The sequence below is a fragment of the Amblyomma maculatum genome, chromosome 3 (genome assembly GCF_055883805.1).
Source record: "Amblyomma maculatum isolate TAMU_Amacu chromosome 3, ASM5588380v1, whole genome shotgun sequence".
In the NCBI taxonomy this organism is placed as follows: domain Eukaryota; kingdom Metazoa; phylum Arthropoda; class Arachnida; order Ixodida; family Ixodidae; genus Amblyomma; species Amblyomma maculatum.
In genome coordinates, this window is record NC_139346.1 from 30,271,559 (window position 1) to 30,292,876 (window position 21,318).

The 21,318-nt window shown below is 44.2% G+C and overlaps 1 protein-coding gene across 2 annotated transcripts in view; it reads right to left on the reverse strand.

Annotated features, from left to right (window-relative positions):
- The window catches only part of LOC146194439 (monocarboxylate transporter 3-like), a 49,754-nt gene that overhangs the window by 11,106 nt on the left and 17,330 nt on the right, over window positions 1-21,318 (reverse strand). For both annotated transcript variants that reach the window (XM_084597409.1, XM_084597408.1), the window contains exon 2: window positions 10,899-11,042. In XM_084597409.1, the coding sequence (XP_084453535.1) occupies window positions 10,899-11,042 (144 nt within the window). The remainder of the gene's footprint in view (window positions 1-10,898; window positions 11,043-21,318) is intronic.

Consider the following 21,318-nt stretch of genomic DNA (forward strand, 5'->3'; position numbering starts at 1 on the left):
GTTTTTTGTCTTTTTTTTAAAACTAAAACCATATTCAAAGGATTTCACTCTTTTCTTTAATGCCTGTTTATTCGTCATGCAAAATAATGTTCGAAATAAAGTTCTAAATCTCTCAGCCAGCCGAGATTTGTCGTGTCCTATCCTTATTCGCAAACTCGCTTACTAGACATTCGGATCAAACTAGAATACGTCTCAGCCATTTGGAATCCACAGCTGTCGTATTTAATCGGCGCATTAGTATCAGTACGAATTCGCGCAACCCAATTTATTGCATCACGTTATCACCGGACGAGCAGTGCTACTGGCATCAAGTTATCGCTTCATATGCCACGGGTGTCTTTTCACCGTAAAAGCGCCCAGCTGCTCATTTCTACTCCCAACCAATAAAACATCGCGCCGCCTGTTTCACTGTCTGCGTCTAGAAAGTTTACATGGGCACACTAATGCTTTTCATAAATCCTACTTGTCATCCGCTATTCAGCTGCCTGCGGCAAATAAAACTCAGCCCGTTCTTGAAAAAATTAAAAAACCTGCTCTTGTTTTATCCCCTTCCTGAGTATCACTTAGAGCGCATTGTCACCACTTCTGAAGTACCACCTCTGCACTTACTACATTATTTGAAAAATCTTGAACTCTTGTCTAAAATCCCATATTTCTTCCTGATATTCGCGATGACCATATAGTAGTCATGAAAGTTTCCTGTTTCGTTATGTAATACCCTTTTAAAATTTGTTTGCCTTTTTCACTGGTATAACACCGATGTTCGTGCCCCATCTGGTTTTATGTTTTGCTCCCCTATGTACCGCAGCGCACAGGGGTCCTTAAGAAAAAATAAATGATGATGAGTAAATCAAAAGAGTTGAGTGTCACATGAATAGTCGTTGTGGAAACTATGTCAGTATTTCAAAATGGATGGTGCTTCTCAACGTGATCTATGAGGAGTATGTTTTGCGTGCTGTCTAGGTGTGCCGATATTGCTACTCAGTATGATAGTATTATGATTAAATGTACCAACAGTATTGCCGAGCTTAAAAATTGGTATTACTTTCGATCGCTGTACGCTGGTGAATGCTAAGTGTCAATTGCTGCGAAAAGAGCGGTGGCAATGCTTGTTACAGGTTTATAGACGTGTTTTAATCATGCCATTTTAAAACTAAGGTGATTTGAGCCAACAGTAATTTCGAGGTTATGATACGAATTTCTGACATATTGGAGCTGGAAGATGGTTACTATATGGATGATGATATAATGTCTTCAGAGGGGAATACTTGGGAAACTTCGACGTTTCGAAGGGGCACACATTCAGTTTTCGTCACTTGTTAATCGTCAGTGACCCCCCCCCCCCCCCCCCCACCTAATACAATCTCAGAGCTGGAACTTGGATTGATTATGGGCAATATTGCCGCGAAATATTTAAATCTTTATTTGTTGTTTTGCGAGGGTCGCTGGCAGGCGACCTTATCACTGTGATTCTTGCGCACGGATCGATTCTGTATAATTTTATTCCTGCTCGTTGTCGCGAGAGGCTGCTTTATCATTTGCTTTGTCACGCAAGATGCGCCGAGATGTATCTCGAAGATTCCGACTACTCGCGTGAGTTTCCAGAATATTCCAGGTTACGCTAATCACCATTCGCGCTTTGTCTAGATGTTTCCTCACCGCCTATAAATTGAGTGTTTGTCGGTGTGATGGAGTTGGTAATTCAACGACCAGCGAGCGCATTTGCTGCCACCGCCGCCGCCGAGTTGTCCAGTTCTTTCGCGGGCGCAAGTCAGCCCAATAATGAGTTCATTCTAATGCTACACCTACTTGTCTGTTCATTTGTTGCCTGCGTTAAAAACCCAGCTAATAAGAGCGCAGAAGAACGGACAGAGAGAGAACATGGACACAAGAGGTGCTCACTTCAAGTTGTTCATTCCAAGAAGGAACATATCAAGAGCAAAAAAAAAAGTGTTGAAAACCAGGAAAACACAAACACAAATACTCCTTTCCCCCAAAAATCTAAATAAAAGAAATTAGGAAAATGAAAATTAAAAAAAAATGAAAATAAACACCAATATACCTAAAACAAATCCCGGCATACATGGCGCGACCTACTACTCACTTGTCTACTGCACAACCCTTATATGTCATCACAAAACACTCTCTGCACTAAATAAGCATTGAGTCATTTCTTCGTGCTATCAGTCAATATAAGCAGTCTTTAAATATCTATTTCCTTCTGCCACACCACCACAGATGGGCGACTAACGCGGGTATCACCATATTCTCTATGTAAAAAGCTTCCACAATTTCTCGTGCTATTGTAATGAATAAACGAAATACTGTACTCGAGAAAACAGGTTTACAACCACACAAACGACGATACTTGGCTAGATCAATAGATGAAATAGAAGAGCATTGTCGCAAGAAATAGGATGTCCTTGAAGTTTTTTCTTATGACATCGCTCGGTCTTCTCAATATACCCGCTACCCCAAGAGAGCGGAAACTTGTACACAACACCAACTTTGCACAGAAAGAACTTATAGGACGATGCTCAACCTGACACCCACCATATTTATATCGTTAACTACTCTAAGATCTTTTCTGCTGCTGTGGACTCAGTTGAATATTAGCGGATAAAACAACCTAACACCAATAATGACTGCAATCTTATTTAACCTATGTTCGATGAGAAGAAGGGGATACTTTATTCTAGAAAATATTCTTTCGACGCTGACTTGTATAGATGGCACAGTAAGTGTTGCTGTATAGCTAGTGAATACAGTTTTGGGCGCAACTTCTTTTGTGTATTTTGGGATCATTTTCAAATGCGTAGAGCAGGCTCTGGACTTCTTCAATTTTGAGAGAACTGCCGGTGTCTACGAGTCCTTGCAAGCAGTCTTCTCTTTGCATAAGAAATGGTTCAAGCTCACTCTTAGCTTGTAAGTTCTAAAGGGGAGATTCTGCTAACGCCTGTAGCGGTACTTGATCACTACCGACGATCCTAGAAGCGTTTCCATTTGGTGACTAAATGCCGTTCTGCTCGCCACCTTTCCTCGCTGGCCAACGTAATGCTACAACGTAATGTGGTATCGAGGGCTTCAGGACGCAGTTCATCGGTTGCACATTTGCTGCCATTCCCTCTTCTTGTTTTTCCTCGTCGTGCTTTTTAAGGTTTTTGTCCTTACTATCTCCTCCGCGCAACTCGTAGACCAGGTTACTAATGAGTGGCGCTTTTTCTCAATAGTGTACATCTAGCGTTCAGTGTCACATTTTAGACTGTCTTAGGTATAGACATCAGTGATGGAGGATAAATCAATGAAACGCATTCTTTCTTTTTTTGGCACCGTAGTTACACGGGCCGAAACGATAGCACACCAAATAAAGCTTGCGAATTAATACTCCTACCAGTAATTCCTCTCAGTCCCTTGCTCCAACCAGTCTTACGTTTGAACATCAGAGCTTCATTCCTGACATAGTTTAACTCGCCAAGAGAAATTAAACAGTCATCGCTGTTAATAAAAGGAAGACAGGACTAAACAGGAAATCAACCTACGGATTCATCTTTGTGCTAGTTCAGATGCAGCTCAAGAACAGACCGGTAAATTTCTTTCCAAGGCGGCCTTCCCACAATCAGCGTCGGCTTATCATCCTGAAGTCTCGGTCAACTAAATTGCATCTGCTGGCGTCGCATCTCATACGGCTGTTATGCATGCGCCATGTTACTCATTGCGACGTCGTCGAGCGATGACAAGATAAAATTATTTGCATGGCGTTTAACAAATCCTTCTTGTCGTTCTTAGTTGAACATCGGTGTATATTTAATTGTTTGAGTATTTAGCTCTATCTATAAACTATCTACTATTTCACTTTCTAGGAAGGCTCTAGAATGAGCAACTTGGTCCATGAGTGGCGCCAGTGCAGCGGCTATCCGTGATCGGGATCAGGTGGTTTGTGGTTTGTGGGGTTTAACGTCCCAAAGCAACTCAGGCTATGAGAGACGCCGTTGTGGAGGACTCCGGAAGTTTCGACCACCTGGGGTTCTTTAAAGTGCACTGACATCGCACAGCACATGGGCGCCTTGCTTGTCACCGCCATCGAAAAGCGGTCGCCGAGGCCGGGATTATATCCTGCGCCCTTGGGAACAGTAGCCGAACGCCGTAACCACTGCACCACCTCGGCGGGTGGTTACGGGATGAAAAAAAAAAAAAAAAAAATCCCGGAAAATAGACTGGTGCTCACATGAGTTTCCTTTTTTTCTTGTGGTCTTTTTTTCAAGGGACGATTTTTCAATGTAGTTGTGATGTTTTCGGCGAGCAGTGGCGCTTTGGAAATAATAACGAGGAGAGCGGTGTACAAGCCGCGATAAAAAAAGTAATGAAGGTATGTTGCCAACAAAAGGGGGTCGGGATAGTACTGCGAACCGGTTTGGAACGGTTCTTCCGAATGTTTCCGGTTCAGGTTCAATTCCAAGATGGCGGGGAAAATTCGAGTTCGGTTCCGGAATAAGATTCGGGTTTGGTTTCGGTTCCAGTTTCGGTTCGACACCCTGCTTTTCCCGTTACAATGCTTTACCTCAACTCACCTCACATCAACTCATAAAACGTATCAAACTGACACACCACATCACGCTATGACTGCTACTTCCTGACTATCTTGGGTGATATACAAGCTTTGACGCACTTCATTTAATCGTTATAAAGGTAATAATATGAATCCTCAACATTTAAACTGAAAATATAACAACCACCCGGATTAAAGTTCCTAGGAATTTTCACCATCCCATCAGAGCAAAGAAATGAGAGAAAGGTGTTTCACGAAAAATCGAATTCAAATGTTTTTACAATTAAGACATCGACGCATATTCCGACGTACTGGCCTCTGACGCAAAAGAGCGAAAGGGAATTTCCTTTTCGCACTAAAACGACAATTAAGGAGAAGTTGAATTGAGTGCCTCTTCTTTCCTTATTTTCCCGGTTGTTCGTGTTTTCCGAACCCTATGGGTTATGTGCTCCTACCGTCCTGCTTATGCAGGTATCCGCGTTTAGCACGTCAAATAAACCCAGATGGCTTAATCGGTACGCAGGACTCCACTAAAGGCGTATTTGGTAATCTACTTGAAGTTTTGAGACTTTTAGTTCCCCTGCCATATGCAAAACCTGCTTTGATTCTTTTATTTTCGTGACAACTGTTGTGTTATAATCGTAGATCTCAGGACTAAAGCTGCTGCCATCACTACATCTGGCGGGAATGAAGACGGCAGTTAGCACACGTTACGAAAACCTGAGGGAAGAAAAATACCATAACTATACTTATGGGAATATTAGATAAATCTGACCCAGGCATGGAAGACAGGGAGAACGTTGCAGGGTTGCTTAGATTGCAGTTTACGGTTTAGAGATACCTAGTTTGCGCCCAAACTTTCATGATTGGAAGTTGAACGCACACTGGACAACTACCAACCTTCCACTCTAGCGTGCGCGACATCAGGCCTTCCGAAATGCGAGGTCATATTGCAGCCATAATATGATCGGGCATGACGTCTTGGTTTTTAAAAATCGCAAACGGCGGAGGACAACATTAACAACCTTGCCATTATCCTTCCTTAGCCGCGTCGCATTCGGCTTAGCAAAGTCAATGGCGTCTCGCGCGAGATTGGTTTACATTTGTACCCATTTTTACTTGTATTTAAAAGTTGCCCTTGAATCTATCTGCCACACACGCACGCCTCGGACAGCTTCAAGCTTGCAAGCAGGCCTCACGTTTTCATTATACGCCTTTTGAAGCAGTGTAAGAAGCTGAGCATCCACCAAAATGACGCCCTACGTCTCTTCGTACCCGAGGCCCGGTAGGAAAGCAGATATAGAATACAGGAAACTGGAAAAACCGCCAGCCCGAAACACGACCGACCATAAGTGTGAGTGAATGCTTGTTAGTCCAAACCTAAAAAAAAAAAAATTAAAAACAGACTAATTTTCAACCACCTGCTGCGTTGCACGAGCGTCGACCTAACTCAAACCACATGCTCTCCCTTCGAATCTGTTAAACTAACCGACGCTGCGCAGCCACTAGGAATACCTTTACATCGATGCAGTGATGGTTGGATAAGAAGAGTGTACATCGCTATAGCACGAATTCTGCTGCGCGAATTAACGTAAGGGCTTTTCGCTTAATGCGCAGGTAGTTGAATTGCAGCGTTAGCTGTGTAAGGACGTTCACAAAATCAGTGAGGAAATTATTTCTAAATAATATGGAGGTGTTCGACACGGCATTTTGCAATCTCTTACTCGTGTCATGAAACATAAAAAATAGCGAAAAAATGGATGCTCAGAAATTTACAAGGTGGAGGGCAATTTGCACTATTATTTGGACGTGGATTTAAAGATTTCAGTGGTCCAATATTATGTAAACTATGCATGTATGATATCTATTGAGACTAGTTTTCTCTATTAAACGGTTCACTTCCCCTCAAGACCTAAAAGCAGTAGCATTTATTATTTCTGATCTTAACATAGCAGAATGCTAAATTATATACCATTGAAATGGTGTTTGTTCTTACGCGAGAGGAAATAAAGGATGTAATTCGTACGAGGCTATGCTACGTGAAATGTACAAAACAACCAGCAGAGGGGAAAGCACTTGGCCCGGCACATCTCATCTTCACATCCCTGGACAGCATCAGAGATGGCCGTCAAGGTCCGCTAGAATGGTTGCAGAAAAGAAGAGGAGCCACTGTGGCGACCAGTGGCCAGTACAAACGGCAGGGCTTCACGCGGCACTTTTGGACAATTTTGCGACGTGAAGACGCAAATCCGAAAAAGTTATGGGCAGCTTCACGGTCTAATATATAAAAAAGCTTTGCTTATGATGCGAGGTTTGCTACACAACCAAGTTTCAGTCGATGGAAATTCAATGCAATATAGCTAGGTAAAAGATTTGCCATATTATTATTGCGTGCAGTCGCGTCTGCTAGCCTTCCAATTATGAGGTTAAACAAATGGCCAGCTGGGGCATTCGAAACGCTCTGCCAGTGCCGAAACAAGTGTACACTGCGATGCAACAGGAATCTGGGGTGAGAAGTGCGTAGTGGAGGACGCCTCACGCTGGTATACAGCATGAAGAGCAGAAATATTAAATAAGAGCGGATATATTTATCTACTGCAAATCTTTAAATACCTACGGGCAGGAGTATCTTCCGTGGATGCCATCAACCACGCCAGTGACGGAGTGTGCTAAGCGCACGCGATTATTATAAAAAAGTGTACTGCAAAAAAAGAAAACATTCACAAGAGAAGACAGAGGTTCTCTTGTGATTGTTTTTTTTTGCGCACCACACCTACCAATTCTCCGAAACCAATGCCGGACAACGTATTCTACTGTCGAGTCATTAGGCTGCCGCGTTGTGGCGCACATAGTTACAAACTCTCTAACCTTCTCTTTCATCCCCAGGAAACGCTGCTATTGAGGATAGCCTGTCCGCGTCGGTACATTCGCACAATTTATGTGTAAATACACACTTTATCACAGTGTGAAGGGACGAGAAAACAAAAGGCAACAAACATAGCACAACACAACGCATGGACGGGCATTGATTTCAAATCCGTCAGTGACTCAGAAACGACGCAGAGAGTGTACGACGCGGTACGTTTTGCGAATTGAAAATGGAAAATACTGCCTCTACAAAAGCGTAAAGAGAACAGCGAAGCCGCATCAAAATTGGGCAGGACAGCGAGGATTCGCCTCTAAAGTTAGTTAAAACTTGATAGGGTTAATGGCTGCCGCTACCGGCTACATTTGCGGATCCTGGTTCTTACACATTCACTCTCTTACTCGCTTAAATAGTAATTTTTGTTCCTGTTTTACCTCATAGATGCTCGCTTGTTTAGAGCCATAAGGTATCACAATATGTAAAAGATCACGCGAACTGCATCTCACACCCCCGCTTTAACCATGTCGTACGAGCGTATCTGCGTGGGCTAAGGGCAGCTCGTCTCAGCCAGGATTCATGGGTACAGCATTACAGAGCTTTGATCTCTTCTTCCCATTTCAAGGGCGAAGCCCAGCTGGAAGCTTCTGCCAGATCAACTATGTCACGTGGTCTTGTGACATCACAGAACCAGGAAACCCCACTCAGTGCACAGCCATGTTATTTGCCAGCTACCACCTGCCGCAGCAATGCCCGTGATGTTTCAAGGAAGCAGGCCTTCGTGACCCGTGCGGGCCAAACATGGGGCGCAAAGTACGGACAACTGCCGCTGCTGAGCTCAAACACCCAAAATACAGAGAGAAATATCCATGTCGAGGATGACAGCAGATGAGAACGAAGTACAATTGTCGACAGAAGGGGGCTATAGCAGAACAAAATCTGCGAAACTAACGTAACTACGGCATTGCGCAAAAAGCATATCTCATAGGAACACTAAAAATGTGAAGCTGACAGACAGACGTGAAAGGCAGCTAAGGTGGGTGCGAAATACGATCCAATGTTAATGTTACGTATGTTTCTATTTCCAAAGTTCTGTCTATCGCTGCCGGGGAGTATACCTTTATCATTTTCGTATGGGAGGTTGGAGGTCTGTTATCGGTCGTATGCTCTGCCATCGAAAGACCGTTTTTATTCAGTGTTCTTACAAACGACCGCTTTTGACGCTGATAGCTAGTTGTCTAGAATGTTTGGGGTCACCTGTAAAAACGTCCAGTCGAGGGGAATGATGGCTGGTCACATTATTTCGTCACAAGAATGGTTTGCAGCGACAATCTTCTTCGGCATTTGAGCCGCCTTACAGTCCCTTGCCATGCACTATTACAAAGGTTAAGGTCGACCTCAGACAGCCAGGGACGCGCTCATCATTACTACATTCCTAACTTGTTTTACATGATCAACAAGCGCATAGGGACGCAACCATCCTCTGTCGGTTGCTCTTATTTTTGTGCTGAAAACAGCCTTTGAAAGGGAGTAAAGCGAAACATTTTTAGCGCATATGCTCCTATTGTCCGTCCTGTACAGAACGCCAAGCAATTTTTGAGGGGAACTCCAGTCCGCTAGCAAATGGTTTGAACAAATGTAGTTTACTTCATTTACTTTCACTATAGGGAGCCCTTCGCCTCATAATACCCGGTGTCTTGGATGTCCTAGACATCTGTTTTTCTTTCTGAGGTGAAAGCTTGAGCTCAGAAGGGTAGGTTTAAAACGCACCAACCTTGCCGGCGAAATTGTTCTTCTGTTCGCGTACAGAAACATCTGCTACATTTCTCCGGAAGCATTCAGCGAACTCTGCCACACCGGCTGCACTGTGACTCCACAAGAAGTATTTTCGTATTGTGGGGAACACTGTTTGGTAAGAAATGAGGGATCGAAGTTGATGCCCAATGTTTAAAGCTTCATCATACATACTATGCCGCTCACTTGCCTGGTCAAGTGACTACAAAAGTGTTTTCATCCCTACGATGCACAGATAAAACAAACCGCACAAAGGAAGTTATGCAGGACCTGTCTATTACCTCCGCCCTCCCCCATCTAGAGAAAATATTGCTATATGATCCCTAATTCCTAAGCGTAATAAAATAGTATATATATATATATATATATATATATATATATATATATATATATATATATATATATATATACAGCAAAATATTTCACCTTTTTCATTCGCCTATGCCTGGACAGACAGGGGTTCCTGATCGTGTGTTATGCAAGCGCGTGCCCGCAGTACGACATCGAGTGCGCCCCTGATTTCGCCATTTGGTCAAGACAGTCACCTAGGGCGGCAACCGCATTTCGCAGTGCGACCGCCTGCATTTGTGCTAACCTCTCTATTCACATTCTTCACAGCGGCACTAGATTCACGCTCGGTAAATTCCAGTTAACTACATCATGCACGGGCACTCCTTCCCACGTATACGTGTACGGGATGGACCTTGGTAACGGAATTCCAGGATTAGAATATGACTTTTTCTTTCACCCATTCAACTGTATTGTTAAAACATTACTTCTGAGAATTGCTTTGCACAGGCTTTTTCTGCACGTTTCCCGATTTCATTAGCATAGGCTTCCATACCTGCACGGTAGGAAGGATGCAGAACTCGTGCAATGTGCCTCAGCTATCGTAAGCATTTCGACTTCTTTTCCTCCTACCTCTATTAATTCTGTATGCGATGAACGGTTCTGTTGACCTATAACATAGCCTCCTTTATACGAGGCTATGCCCATAGTTATTGAATCAATCAATAAAAAATTATTTTAATTTCTTCCGCAAAACCTTCTGCTGCTGTTTCACATTCATGATATGGAGAAAACTATCTTGGATAAACATAACACCCAAATTTTCGCTACTGTTCCAAATCACGTGCATAAGCTGCAAATGGGCTTTTACTTCCGGCCGTTTCTTTCATAGAGATATTGTTTTTGTGCTGTACGATTTGGTTCTAGTGCAGCAGAGCCCTTAAACCACAAAAGAAAAAAAAAAGTCCTTAAACTGAAGAAAGCGCGTTTCCTTCCTTCACAAAAATGCCTTAGAGCATGAGCTGTGCCATAAGTAGCACGAAGCAGCATGGAGACATTTACCAAACGTAGCGCTTTTGCCCAAGTGCTTGGTTTTTATGGCCGCATTATGAATGCAATCACGCGAAATAAGCGCAGTGACACTATGTATGGTTTCTGGCTGAGCTTCGATTTTTTTTTCATGCTTTCCTGGCTTAATACAGCTGCAATTGTCCTCATTTCCTACTGTATAGTGCAGCCGTTGTCTCTTGTAGTGTCTAAATAAAGCACTAGACATGTGCATTTCAATTTACTGCGTAAATATACCAAATTCTAGATGCTTATGCTGCAGTAACTGCCTTGACTGGGAGCTGGAGTTGGAAAACTTTTATTTGAACATTTTTACAACTGTTGGCGGCCCTCGCTTACCATGTATGACGCCGAAGAAAACGGCGATATATGGAATGCTTTCGGCGAAAAAGCACAAGCCCACCGCAGGCCCGCTGGTGAAGGCGCACGCGTGCAGGACCTTTCTGCACGAGTAACGTTTGGCAAGAAATCCCATCACAGGACCTGCAAAAAGCATACACGGCGCTGCTGTAACACAACCGTTCAAAGAGCTTTACACTCTTTTAGCCTTACGCTATGACTGTACGCTCGGATTTTCTAATACTTCATTCAACATTTCTCATGCCTTTTCTCTCAGTTCTTTTAAACAAAAATGACTCATGATTTGCAACACGTATACTTTAATTCCAGCCCGACGCCACTGTTAAGCGGCGCGCAGCAAGTGAAAACTTTTGGGGACAAATAGGCTCCATTTTCAAGGATATTGCCGCGAAACATCCAAACCTATATCTGTTGATTTTTTAGTAGCCGCCGGCGTGCGGCCTTATCACTTTGATTCTGGCACGCATATCAATTCTGTATTTATTGTTTGTTAATGCTCGATCTCGCGAGAAGCACATTTATCAGTTCCTTTGTCTCGCAAGATACACCGAGATCTGTCTCGAAACTACGGCCACTCGCGTATGTTTCTACAATGTTCCTGGTTGTGCTAGTAATAGTTTGCGACGTTATCTAGGACGTCTCTGAGCCATCTTTGAATTGAGCGTTGACGTGGGCCACAGGCCTTCTTTGTTCGACGACCGCCGAGCAACGATGAGCCCACAGCAGGCCATCTCAGGTTTGCGAGCACGTTGCGTCGAATCCAGGAGACGTAATACTGGCCACGAATACCTGCCGAATTTGCCCACTAAGTGAATACGTGTTGGGAGTGCCAACGACGTAGGACGCCACCGATCAGACCAGAGGGACTACTGAACCCGATTCCGCCCTCAATCCTGCCCTTTCAACAAATTGGGATGGATCTCCTCGGCCCCTTTCCATCTATGGGTAACAAGTGGATCATCGTGGCCACTGACTACCTTACCCGTTACGCCGAAGCAAAAGCACTGCCCAATGGTACCGCGGCAGAAGTTGCCATATTTTTTGTCGAACAAATTCTCTTGCGACACGGCGCCCCAGAAGTGCTCATCACGGACAGGGGAACGGCGTTTACGGCAGAGTTGATGCAAGCCATCCTGGAATACAGTCACGCAAGCCATCGACGAACAACTGCGTACCATCCCCAGACCAACGGCCTTACGGAGCGCCTGAACAAAACGATCGCGGACATGATCGCTATGTACGTCGACGCTGAACACAAGACCTTGGACGCCATCTTGCCGTACGTGATCTTCGCGTATAACACGGCAGTCCAGGAGACGACCAGAGCGACCCCGTTTAAGCTTGTGTACGGCAGGGAGGCCACGACGAGGCTCGACGCAATGCTGTCGCACGTAACCAACGAAGGCAACTTTGACGTCGCCGCCTACCTGCAGCGTGCAGAGGAAGCTCGACGACTCGCACGGCTGCGTATTAAAGACCAACAGCGCACTGACACCCGGCGATACAACTTACGACGACGCCACGAAGTGTACAATCCAGGAGACCAAGTGTGGGTTTGGACTGCAATTCGTCGCCGTGGACTAAGTGAAAAGTTACTGCATCGATACTTCGGGTCATGCAAAAACCTTCACCGCGTCGGACCACTGGACTATGAAGTCATTCCCGACGGTACGACAGCATCATAACAGCGACGCGCACCCAGAAATCGTTCATGTTATTTGTCTGAAGCCGTATTATGTGCGTTATAGAATTCTTGCGAGTACGCTTTTGCAGGCTAGTTGGTGCCTAAGCATTCTGTTTTTTTTTTTTTTGCGCGGAAAACGACACAAAAGAAACGAGGTAGACAGGACAAGCGCTTTCTTCGTGTTTAAATTTTGTAATGTTTATGTTTAAGTTGCTTTGTTTATATTGGAAAACCGAGGCTATGTTTTTTAAGGGGAGATTAATGCCGCGAAACCTTACAAACTGTATTTGTTTTTAGTAGCCGCCGTCATGCGGCCTTATCACTGTGATTCTGGCACGCATGTCAATTTTGTATTCATTGTTTGTTAATGCTCGATGTCGCGAGACGCACCCTTATCAGTTCCTTTGTCTCGCAAGATGCGCCCATATCTCTCTCGAAGATCACGGATATTTCTACAATGTTCTAGGTTGTGCTTGTAACAGTTTGCGACGTTATCTAGATTGCTCTGAGCCGCCTTTGAATTGAGCGTTGACGTGTGCGACAGGCATTTTTATTTCGTCGACCGCCGAGCACGGTTATTACTATCGCCGCCGCCGAATTGCTTAGTTCTTTTGCGGTCGCAAGTCAGCCCAATAAATAGTTTCTTCAGTGCGCTCACACACTCTTCATTTGCGTCATCGACCTTGTCACCATCACGTGACAAAATTAACGGTTTGTACCTGTCCCTGCGGGTCCTCAATCGCTCATGCGTACTTTTCTATTCCCTCAGTCGCTAATGCGGTAATGTTTTCCCCTGTTATCTCACACGCATTGTTACGAGGATGGAAGCCAATAAAAAAGAGCATGACTCATGGTGATGATATGGATTTTAATAAAATTAAAGAGAACTGTAGAATCTACATTGGAATACTGCGAAATCACGGATGCTGCTGTTGGTTTCTTCTTTTTGCTTAATTCACTTCTTGTTTGCCCACTTACTTTAGTCTTTGGTACTTTCAAATTGCTTGCCCTTCCTATGCCCTTTTTCGGGTCCAAGTCCGGTTGCGGGACGTCACATCCTCTACGTCACATAATTCACTTCTTGTTTTTGGTGCTTCCGGTTGCGTGATGTCACATCCTTGACGTCACATTCACTACGGCACCCCTTTCTCTTTTTCTGCTTTCACTCCCACCTTCCTCCCTTCCCTTACGGCGTGGTTCAGCTTTCCGCAAAACATGTGTGACGGATACTGCGCCTTTCGTTTCCTGTGAACCAGCTATTCTAATTACCTAGTGAACTTATTAGCTTAATTATATATTCGGACGCATTACGTCACCCTCTATGTATTGACACCACTAATTAACGTCTACCACTTATCACTTACTCACAACTGCTGCGGAGACAATTTTGCGGACACGTTGTGCGGACAGAGATCTGTGAACATAGCGAAGTAACGCTTTCGCATTAATAATGGGATCAGACAGCGCGAGCGCTCCTGCCTAGAGAGGTGCACGTGCCGAAATTTTTAGCCCGAGCCCGGCCCCGACGCTACAGATCCGAGCCCAGCCTAGCACTCAGATTTAAATCTCGGCCCGGCCCGTCTTGCTATAAGTGCATGAAGCGATGATACAGAAGCAAATAGTTTCCGGATTGTAACTTTATCCAAGATCTTGAAATTTTTGAAGTAACAAATTTGGTGAATATATAGAGGCACTTCACATACATAGAAATAACGTATTATGCAGAAACAAGTTATGCATTGAATTGAGGAATTTGTGGCGTTCCTGGATAATGAACCCGGCAGCGCTGAAGTTTCGATGCTTAACTTGGGGCTGGAATAATTAAAATGCTCTTTGATAAGTAGGCAAGTTTTCGGCTGGCAATTTGTTTGCTTCTCCAAAAGTGAGCTAGCGCAAACATAAACAAGGGGTTGATTTTGTTGTCAAATACTCGGCGAGCTCGCCTGGCTCAACGTGTGCTTTTCAAGCGAACTTTTCGCAACAAGAGAAACACGAGGAAACTCTTGTACCGCAGAAGCTTTGAGCCATGTTCCGCTTCAAACGAGCCCATGTCGAGGCAGGAGTGTCAGAACAGAGACGTTTGACAGGCGACAATGTATAGCGTGAATCTTGAAATGAGTACCTAAATATCAGTGCCGGTGTTACCTAAGTGGAAAGGCGAAACTCGAAACTAGCCCACGAGTGACCCCTCTACTCAGTCACTGACAGCTGCCAAAGATCCATTCGCGCTGAGGAGGCGGGTCGACGCCGAGAAACGTTTCGGAAGCTCTCGTGGGGTGAGGGTGCCGTAAAATTCTGCGGATTCTAGTCTTATTGCACAATGCCCACATTCGCGCTCTGGCAAAAGTTGCATGTGAAAGCCCTCTCGCCCGAGCCCGAGCGAGAGGGCTTCCGAGCGGCCTGAGCCCGGCCCGCGGGCCGTTTCGGGTATGGGATTTCGAGCCGGCCCGAGCCCATACACAGCTCTACTCCTGCCCACGCCGGTGCCGAATTCTTTGATTGGCTTGTGGCTAGAAATGTTAGCATTCATTGGTAAGCAGACACATTATCTGCAGAGACATAAAACTTTGCTTCAGGCAGAGCCATATCAGCGTCCTACGGATTGCGTACTTGTGTGACACAGCGCCCAAGGGTCCTTCATGACTGCCTTCCCATCTCAACCTCCTACCTCAAATGTGCCACCCGTGTGTAACCTCTCAATTAGGTCATGTGATATAATCTCGTGACGTCACAAAAACCGCTGACCAATCAGTGTCGGGCCATTTCGCGTTACAACTGTCAAGTGCCAGAGATATACTTTTATTTTAACGCATTATTGTTAGGATTCCACATCGTAGGAAACCCAGCGTTAGTGTTGCAGACGATGAGAGAAAAATTCTGATTGGTCGGAATGATTGATCCTGGCGTCACAGTCACATCACCTTGCTCGGAAAAGCCAAACAACCGACACTCTTTTGGTAATGTGCGCCATGAGAGGAATTAATGTGTACAAAACACGATACGCAGTGCCAAATAAAGGTCACCGCATGAGTGGAAGTATTTTACTTTATAAAGAAAAATAATTGTGCCCGAAGATTAAATTTAATACATTTAGGCAACGCTGAATGGCATAATCAGGTAGAGGCGCCGGTGAGTGCAGCTATGTATGTTGCAAGGCGCTTCCTCTTAAAGCAGCATTTGTCGAATAAACTAAAACCCCTCTAAGTAGCACCAACCACTTCCCTTCTCCTCCGTTCCAATCTCCCTTCGCGGCACGGTCTCGACAGTGATGCCCTCTATGATGGACCTCCCGAAGGAGAAGACGGCTGACGCGCTACCGGAGGAAAAACGCGGAAAACTGTTGAAGCCCTGCGCCGATGTTTTCTAAGTGAAATTTTATTCCTCTGGCCTTAATGACGCCTTGTAAGAAACTTGTGGAAAGGACCGCCATTTAAGGTGTAAAGCGTCTGCAAATTCACAGTGCGCGTTGTTGAAGCACGACGCATGCCCGCGGTTTGCTCAAACACGCGCGTTATGTCGGAAAATGACAAGAGTTTCAAGTTTTGACTGCATGGCAGTATGTAAATGTGGCTGAGAAGGCTTATTTGCGTACCTGTTGAACAAGCAGACGTTTGATCGCCCTTAACTTTCCTGGGTCAGCAACGCCTACAGCAGCTGGGCCGCTGCTGCTCTGTGACTTTTACAGATGCGAAGTTGATGCGCGAGTTGTGGCGACCATGAGCAATGTTTTCACTCGTGGACGGTGTCGATAATGCGAACAATGCAGAGGGTGTTCTCGCAGTGCAAGATATCGCTTATTTATTTACATTGCAAGAGATTAAACGAGAGTAGAAAACTGGGAAAGTTGGTAAGTATTCATCTTGTTGTGGCACCACAGGGACGAGGGCAGATACGGAGATGTGTTACCTTTTGTTTCTTTGTGTATTCTTTTGGATTTTTTCATATATAATACATGTCCCAATAAATTTTGACAGTTGGTAGTAAGCACTTGGTCTGTCGTTTTCCGTATCTGTGCTCGTCCCTGTGGTGCCACAACAAGATGAAGAGATTAAAATTTGATAACAGGGACGATCTTGGTGGAAAAAAAAGAAAAAACTGGATGGAAGTTAAAAAAAAAAGATCTCCCCTAGCACCAGTAACGTTTTGTTGTGCTAATTCTCTGTACACCGCGTGCACTTCCATTCTTTCCCAATGTGAATCATCGCTGAGAAGCAGCGTCTCCATAATTAAAGCAGCATTTTGGAAATAGTAGAGACAAAAAATTGTTTTATAATGAAAGGAAAAATCACGCGCTCAATGTTTATCGCGCTAACCACCACGGCACCTGGAAGCGCAGTGTGCGTTCGAAATATTGCCATCTGAAACGTACGATGGCTCAAAACAAGTAGCAGGGAATGTGAAAAAACTGATGATAGGCTTGCGATAAAAAATAGACCATAGCTATTGTTTGTAAAAAAGACAAATGAGAGATGAAAAATCGCAGCAAGTTGGTTAAGAAAGGATTATTTTTATTAGCGAAGATTAGAGTAGACGCTGAAATTTTTTTAATGGGCAGATTTTTTTGCCCATGCAAGCAGTAAGTGTGACTGCCAGAATAGCTACCTGAACAGCAAAGGACCTAGGAAATGGAAGCAGAAGGAAACAAAACAAAAATTGAATACAGCATTGAAAAAACGACGTACATAACTGCTGGGCGCGCAGCTGCCGCAGGGACTCCGTCGGCACATCATAATAAAAAAAAAAAAACGATAAATTTACTGGGGCAACCTATCACACTGAGAAAATTCACCACATGAAGCACGACAACAAAAGCGCATATGGCGTATACGAAACCCATTTGCTTAATCAGGCGCATTCTATACTAATGTGTTCGTAAAAAAAAAAAAATAAAACAAAGAGTGAAACGAAAGGTGCAAAAGTTTTAGATTACAGCAAAGCTAATAATCAATTCCAGGGCCTGTGGTAGTTAAGAGCATTTCCTCTCTGTTCGCACACAAAACGTGCGAGCAGGCGCGCATCCCTCTGATTCAAGGTCGCGCCACGAAGTAGCGGGATGGAACGAAATGCAATATGCCCACGTACTAAATACGATCAAAGAGCCCGTGAAATACCCCTCAATAATCTGGAGCCGTCCACTAAAGCCTCCCTCATAGCTTAAGTTGCTTCGTGACCACAAACTAAAATACGCGTGAGCGCACGCGGAAGCTAAACCGAGCGTATTCATAAAGGCCCCCGTACGGTCGTTTTTAGAGGCGCTGCGCTCGTCCGCCTTCCGCCAGCTGGCGGACGCGTACGGCACGGGTGGCGCATAGGGTGCTATACGGTCACTTTGGGGCATCTTTTGGGTGGCGGACTTCTCCAGCGCTCTGATTGGCGCGCCCGGCGCGCGCTGCTTCGAACGTCGAAACGCTGCATATGACGGCTGCGGCGCTGGTTTGGGGAAACTTTTCCTCTTCACGGTGGCTCTCGATCGTCGGCTATCAAATTAATTTGCACCCTAGCTGTAGAGTTATTGAGCCCCCGAATATACAACACAAACAGTATAAACTGACCATTAGTAGAGCGATTAAGTCGCCGGCGATGCAATCATCCAGCAACAGCGTAGACGCACGCATGCCCCAGCGGCACGAATTTTTTAAGTACTCCCGGACGTATACATCGAAAGGTAAAGTGTATATATTCATATCTCTCCTGCCTGTGTTCGCGCGATCACTTCGGTATAGCACTCGTGGCAAAGATGCAGGAGCTGGTCAATTAATGTTTTCATCAGAAATTACAGCCTAAACACATTTTACAACACGCCTGTTTTACTGTGAGAAAATAGACTGCAAAGCATAAACAAACATGCACATCATTTGTAACATGTACAGAAGCACCGTTTTCCGTGCGGTTCTCCCCGGTGGTAGCCATCTCTTAGTGGCGTACATTTCACCACGTAATCCTCATTTCTGGCTGCAACGTACAGCTGTGGTGTTGCATACGAGATGCATTTGCACGCAGAAAATGTGTCGAGGTTCATGACAGTAACAAATCTTTAAAAGTGCATGGAATCATTTGTTATGGTATCCATGCCATAGCAAATGATTCAAACAGTGCATGTTCAAATTATCTCTAAAATTCAATGTGTTGACTTCTTCAAAGACATTTAAAATAGCTGCTCAACTAGTTTGTTTGTATTCAGTTTGGTTTTCAGCACTATTCATATTTGATTCAGCAGCAAGACTATGCTATTCATAATCAGTTTGGTTGGCAAAACTACAATTCGCATGCCCCCCTGTACGTAATACTAGTTTCTCCATCTCTGTGCTCAGTGCTGCCTATATTATTAAGTGCCTTCGTGTCAAGTGCAGCATACACTTCCTTTTCTTGACCTATGCCATTTGGTCTTCCTAGATTTCATGTGTGTGCACTGCTTTTGTCATTTCAGACGCAGAAAGTAGCAAATGAAATCTGGCGATTGAGTGTTAACATGCAACACAGCTCAAGCTACTCAGCTGCGGCATGTACTGAAAAGAATTATTACCGACTGAGACAGCCTCTACCAGTCAAATTTCAAGTGAAATATTTGTACAGTTAGTGCTGAGCACAAATAAACAAGAATTATGGCACAACTGTGCTGCTGCTGAGGAAGAGTCCATAAAGTTTTCGAAACATTGCATGATATGAAGTGACTATTCTAAGTAGAAATATGTATATATTGGATGTATTGTGTGGAATGAGTGTTTTATTCTTCTGTTGTAGTTTTATTTCACTGTTTCTCATACTTAAAAACAATACACCTAAGAGTAAGTAAGCACTGAAAAGTCGCGTCACTGCACGACAGAGTAATAGTGCATGGCCAGAGCGGTCAGTTGGGATCAAGAAATACTTAGCGCCCACTGCCTTGCATCAGCTAAGGGTCCCCACTTGTAGAGGAAAACTGTCTAGCGGCTAATTGTAAAACAGTGACCAAGTGTAATGGCATGTCACTTAGTTGCCAGGACAGCATGCAGACTTCATGGAATTTTGACTTGTCTGTGAACACGAAATACTATACTTCTATGACTAGTGTACTTACCTACCCGACTCCTTTGCTTTGTTTACATAACTATCCTGCAAGCCCATACATCAACTTCATCGTGGAGTGAATACACAGATCCTCAATATAATTCAAGGAACAGAAACCAATTGTAGTGGCATGTAAACACAGTGCAGTTCTCCAAAAGAGTCACGACAAAACTGTACCTTGTGATATTGAATAAAATATCCCCTCTGAGGATTCAATACTCTTCTGAGAAAGAAAACTGTGCTTGGAACTCTGAACTGTCAAATAAAAAAAAAATGGAAGAAAGCGAGTGTGTGTGGATGTAGGAGTCCTTGCCACGGGAGGCTAAATGCCTTGCTAACCCAGATGTTTTATACTCGGTGGCTCATGTAACAAGTAACGAATGCTAAGACAGAGAGGCATGGAAAGCAGCACTGAACTGCAAGATGTTTACTAGATCAATGTTATAATTGCATATAGTGAGAAAGCTGCTGGATAATCTTGTCAATCTAAGCAAAATGCTTTTATTGACTGTTTACAATCACCTGGCCTGTTTGAGACCGATTAAAAAAATGCTGGCTATGCCCACCATCGAACCGTTTGAAATTATGGTTGCATTTTGTATACTTACTTATTTCCTTAATCAACTGAAACTAGCAGTGTTTTTTTTCCTCAATGCTACCTATGCTTAAAAACCCATCTAATGTAGCTTTGTGTTTTGGATTGCTCATCTCAGTGAATTTTGTGTATTTACAGGCACATATGGAGGCTTCTGGGTCATTTTACAATATCACCAAGCAGCAGGTGTACCGTAAAAAACACATTTCATGCTTTGGTCAACTGCTGCAGGATCCTTCGTCAGGGAGTCTGTCTCTACAAAAGCATTGAATGTAAATGTATGGACCAGTGAGGCTTTACATACCTACCAGAGGATGCATGCATATGTAATAGTCATTCACAACTCATCCATATGTGCCATTTAGTAACTCAAACAGCATCTGCCTTGCAATGGAAACATGCCACTAGGATGCTACATGTGCTGACCATTTTATGCTTATAGTACTTGCTGTAATGCTAGTTGGTTCACACTGACCATTTGAGCGGCGCAAGGACATGATCACAGGAAAAGAAGATGGAAAGAAAGAGCGCCTTTCAATCCCTCTTCTTTTCCTGTGATCGTGTTCTTGTGCCGTTTTATTGATCATGTTATGCTGGGTTACCATTTCTTGAATGCGTAACGGCGCCCTCGCTTCACTGCCACTGGAAGGTTCTAGTCTGTGCCTGGTTCAATAGCCCTTAGTTTAGATCGCCCCACCAGATTCTGCACGTCTGAAGAGCTCATGCTGCATGATACGTCATCCTGTCCCGCGTTAGATGCGTGTAGGTTTCTATATGCATTCCCGATTTTATTTTTTTTGTCTGTGTTTCAATGTTACTTTTTAGATGTTTTCAGGATCATGCACAAATTCCTGTGAAGCTTTGTGGATGCGTTCCTACCTGCGCTGTAGTGTGTTCATTTCCTTCTCTGCCATTGTCATTTCCCTTCATTCACTCTCCAGGCCTTTGGGCTGCGTCGAATAACATTGGCCAGCACTACTGCTTCTTGTGCGCCTTGTTTTTGTGCTTTTCGTCTCCACTTTGTTCCCCTTAAAGCTGAATAGAAACTAGTTCATGCAGTTTCACACTTGGGA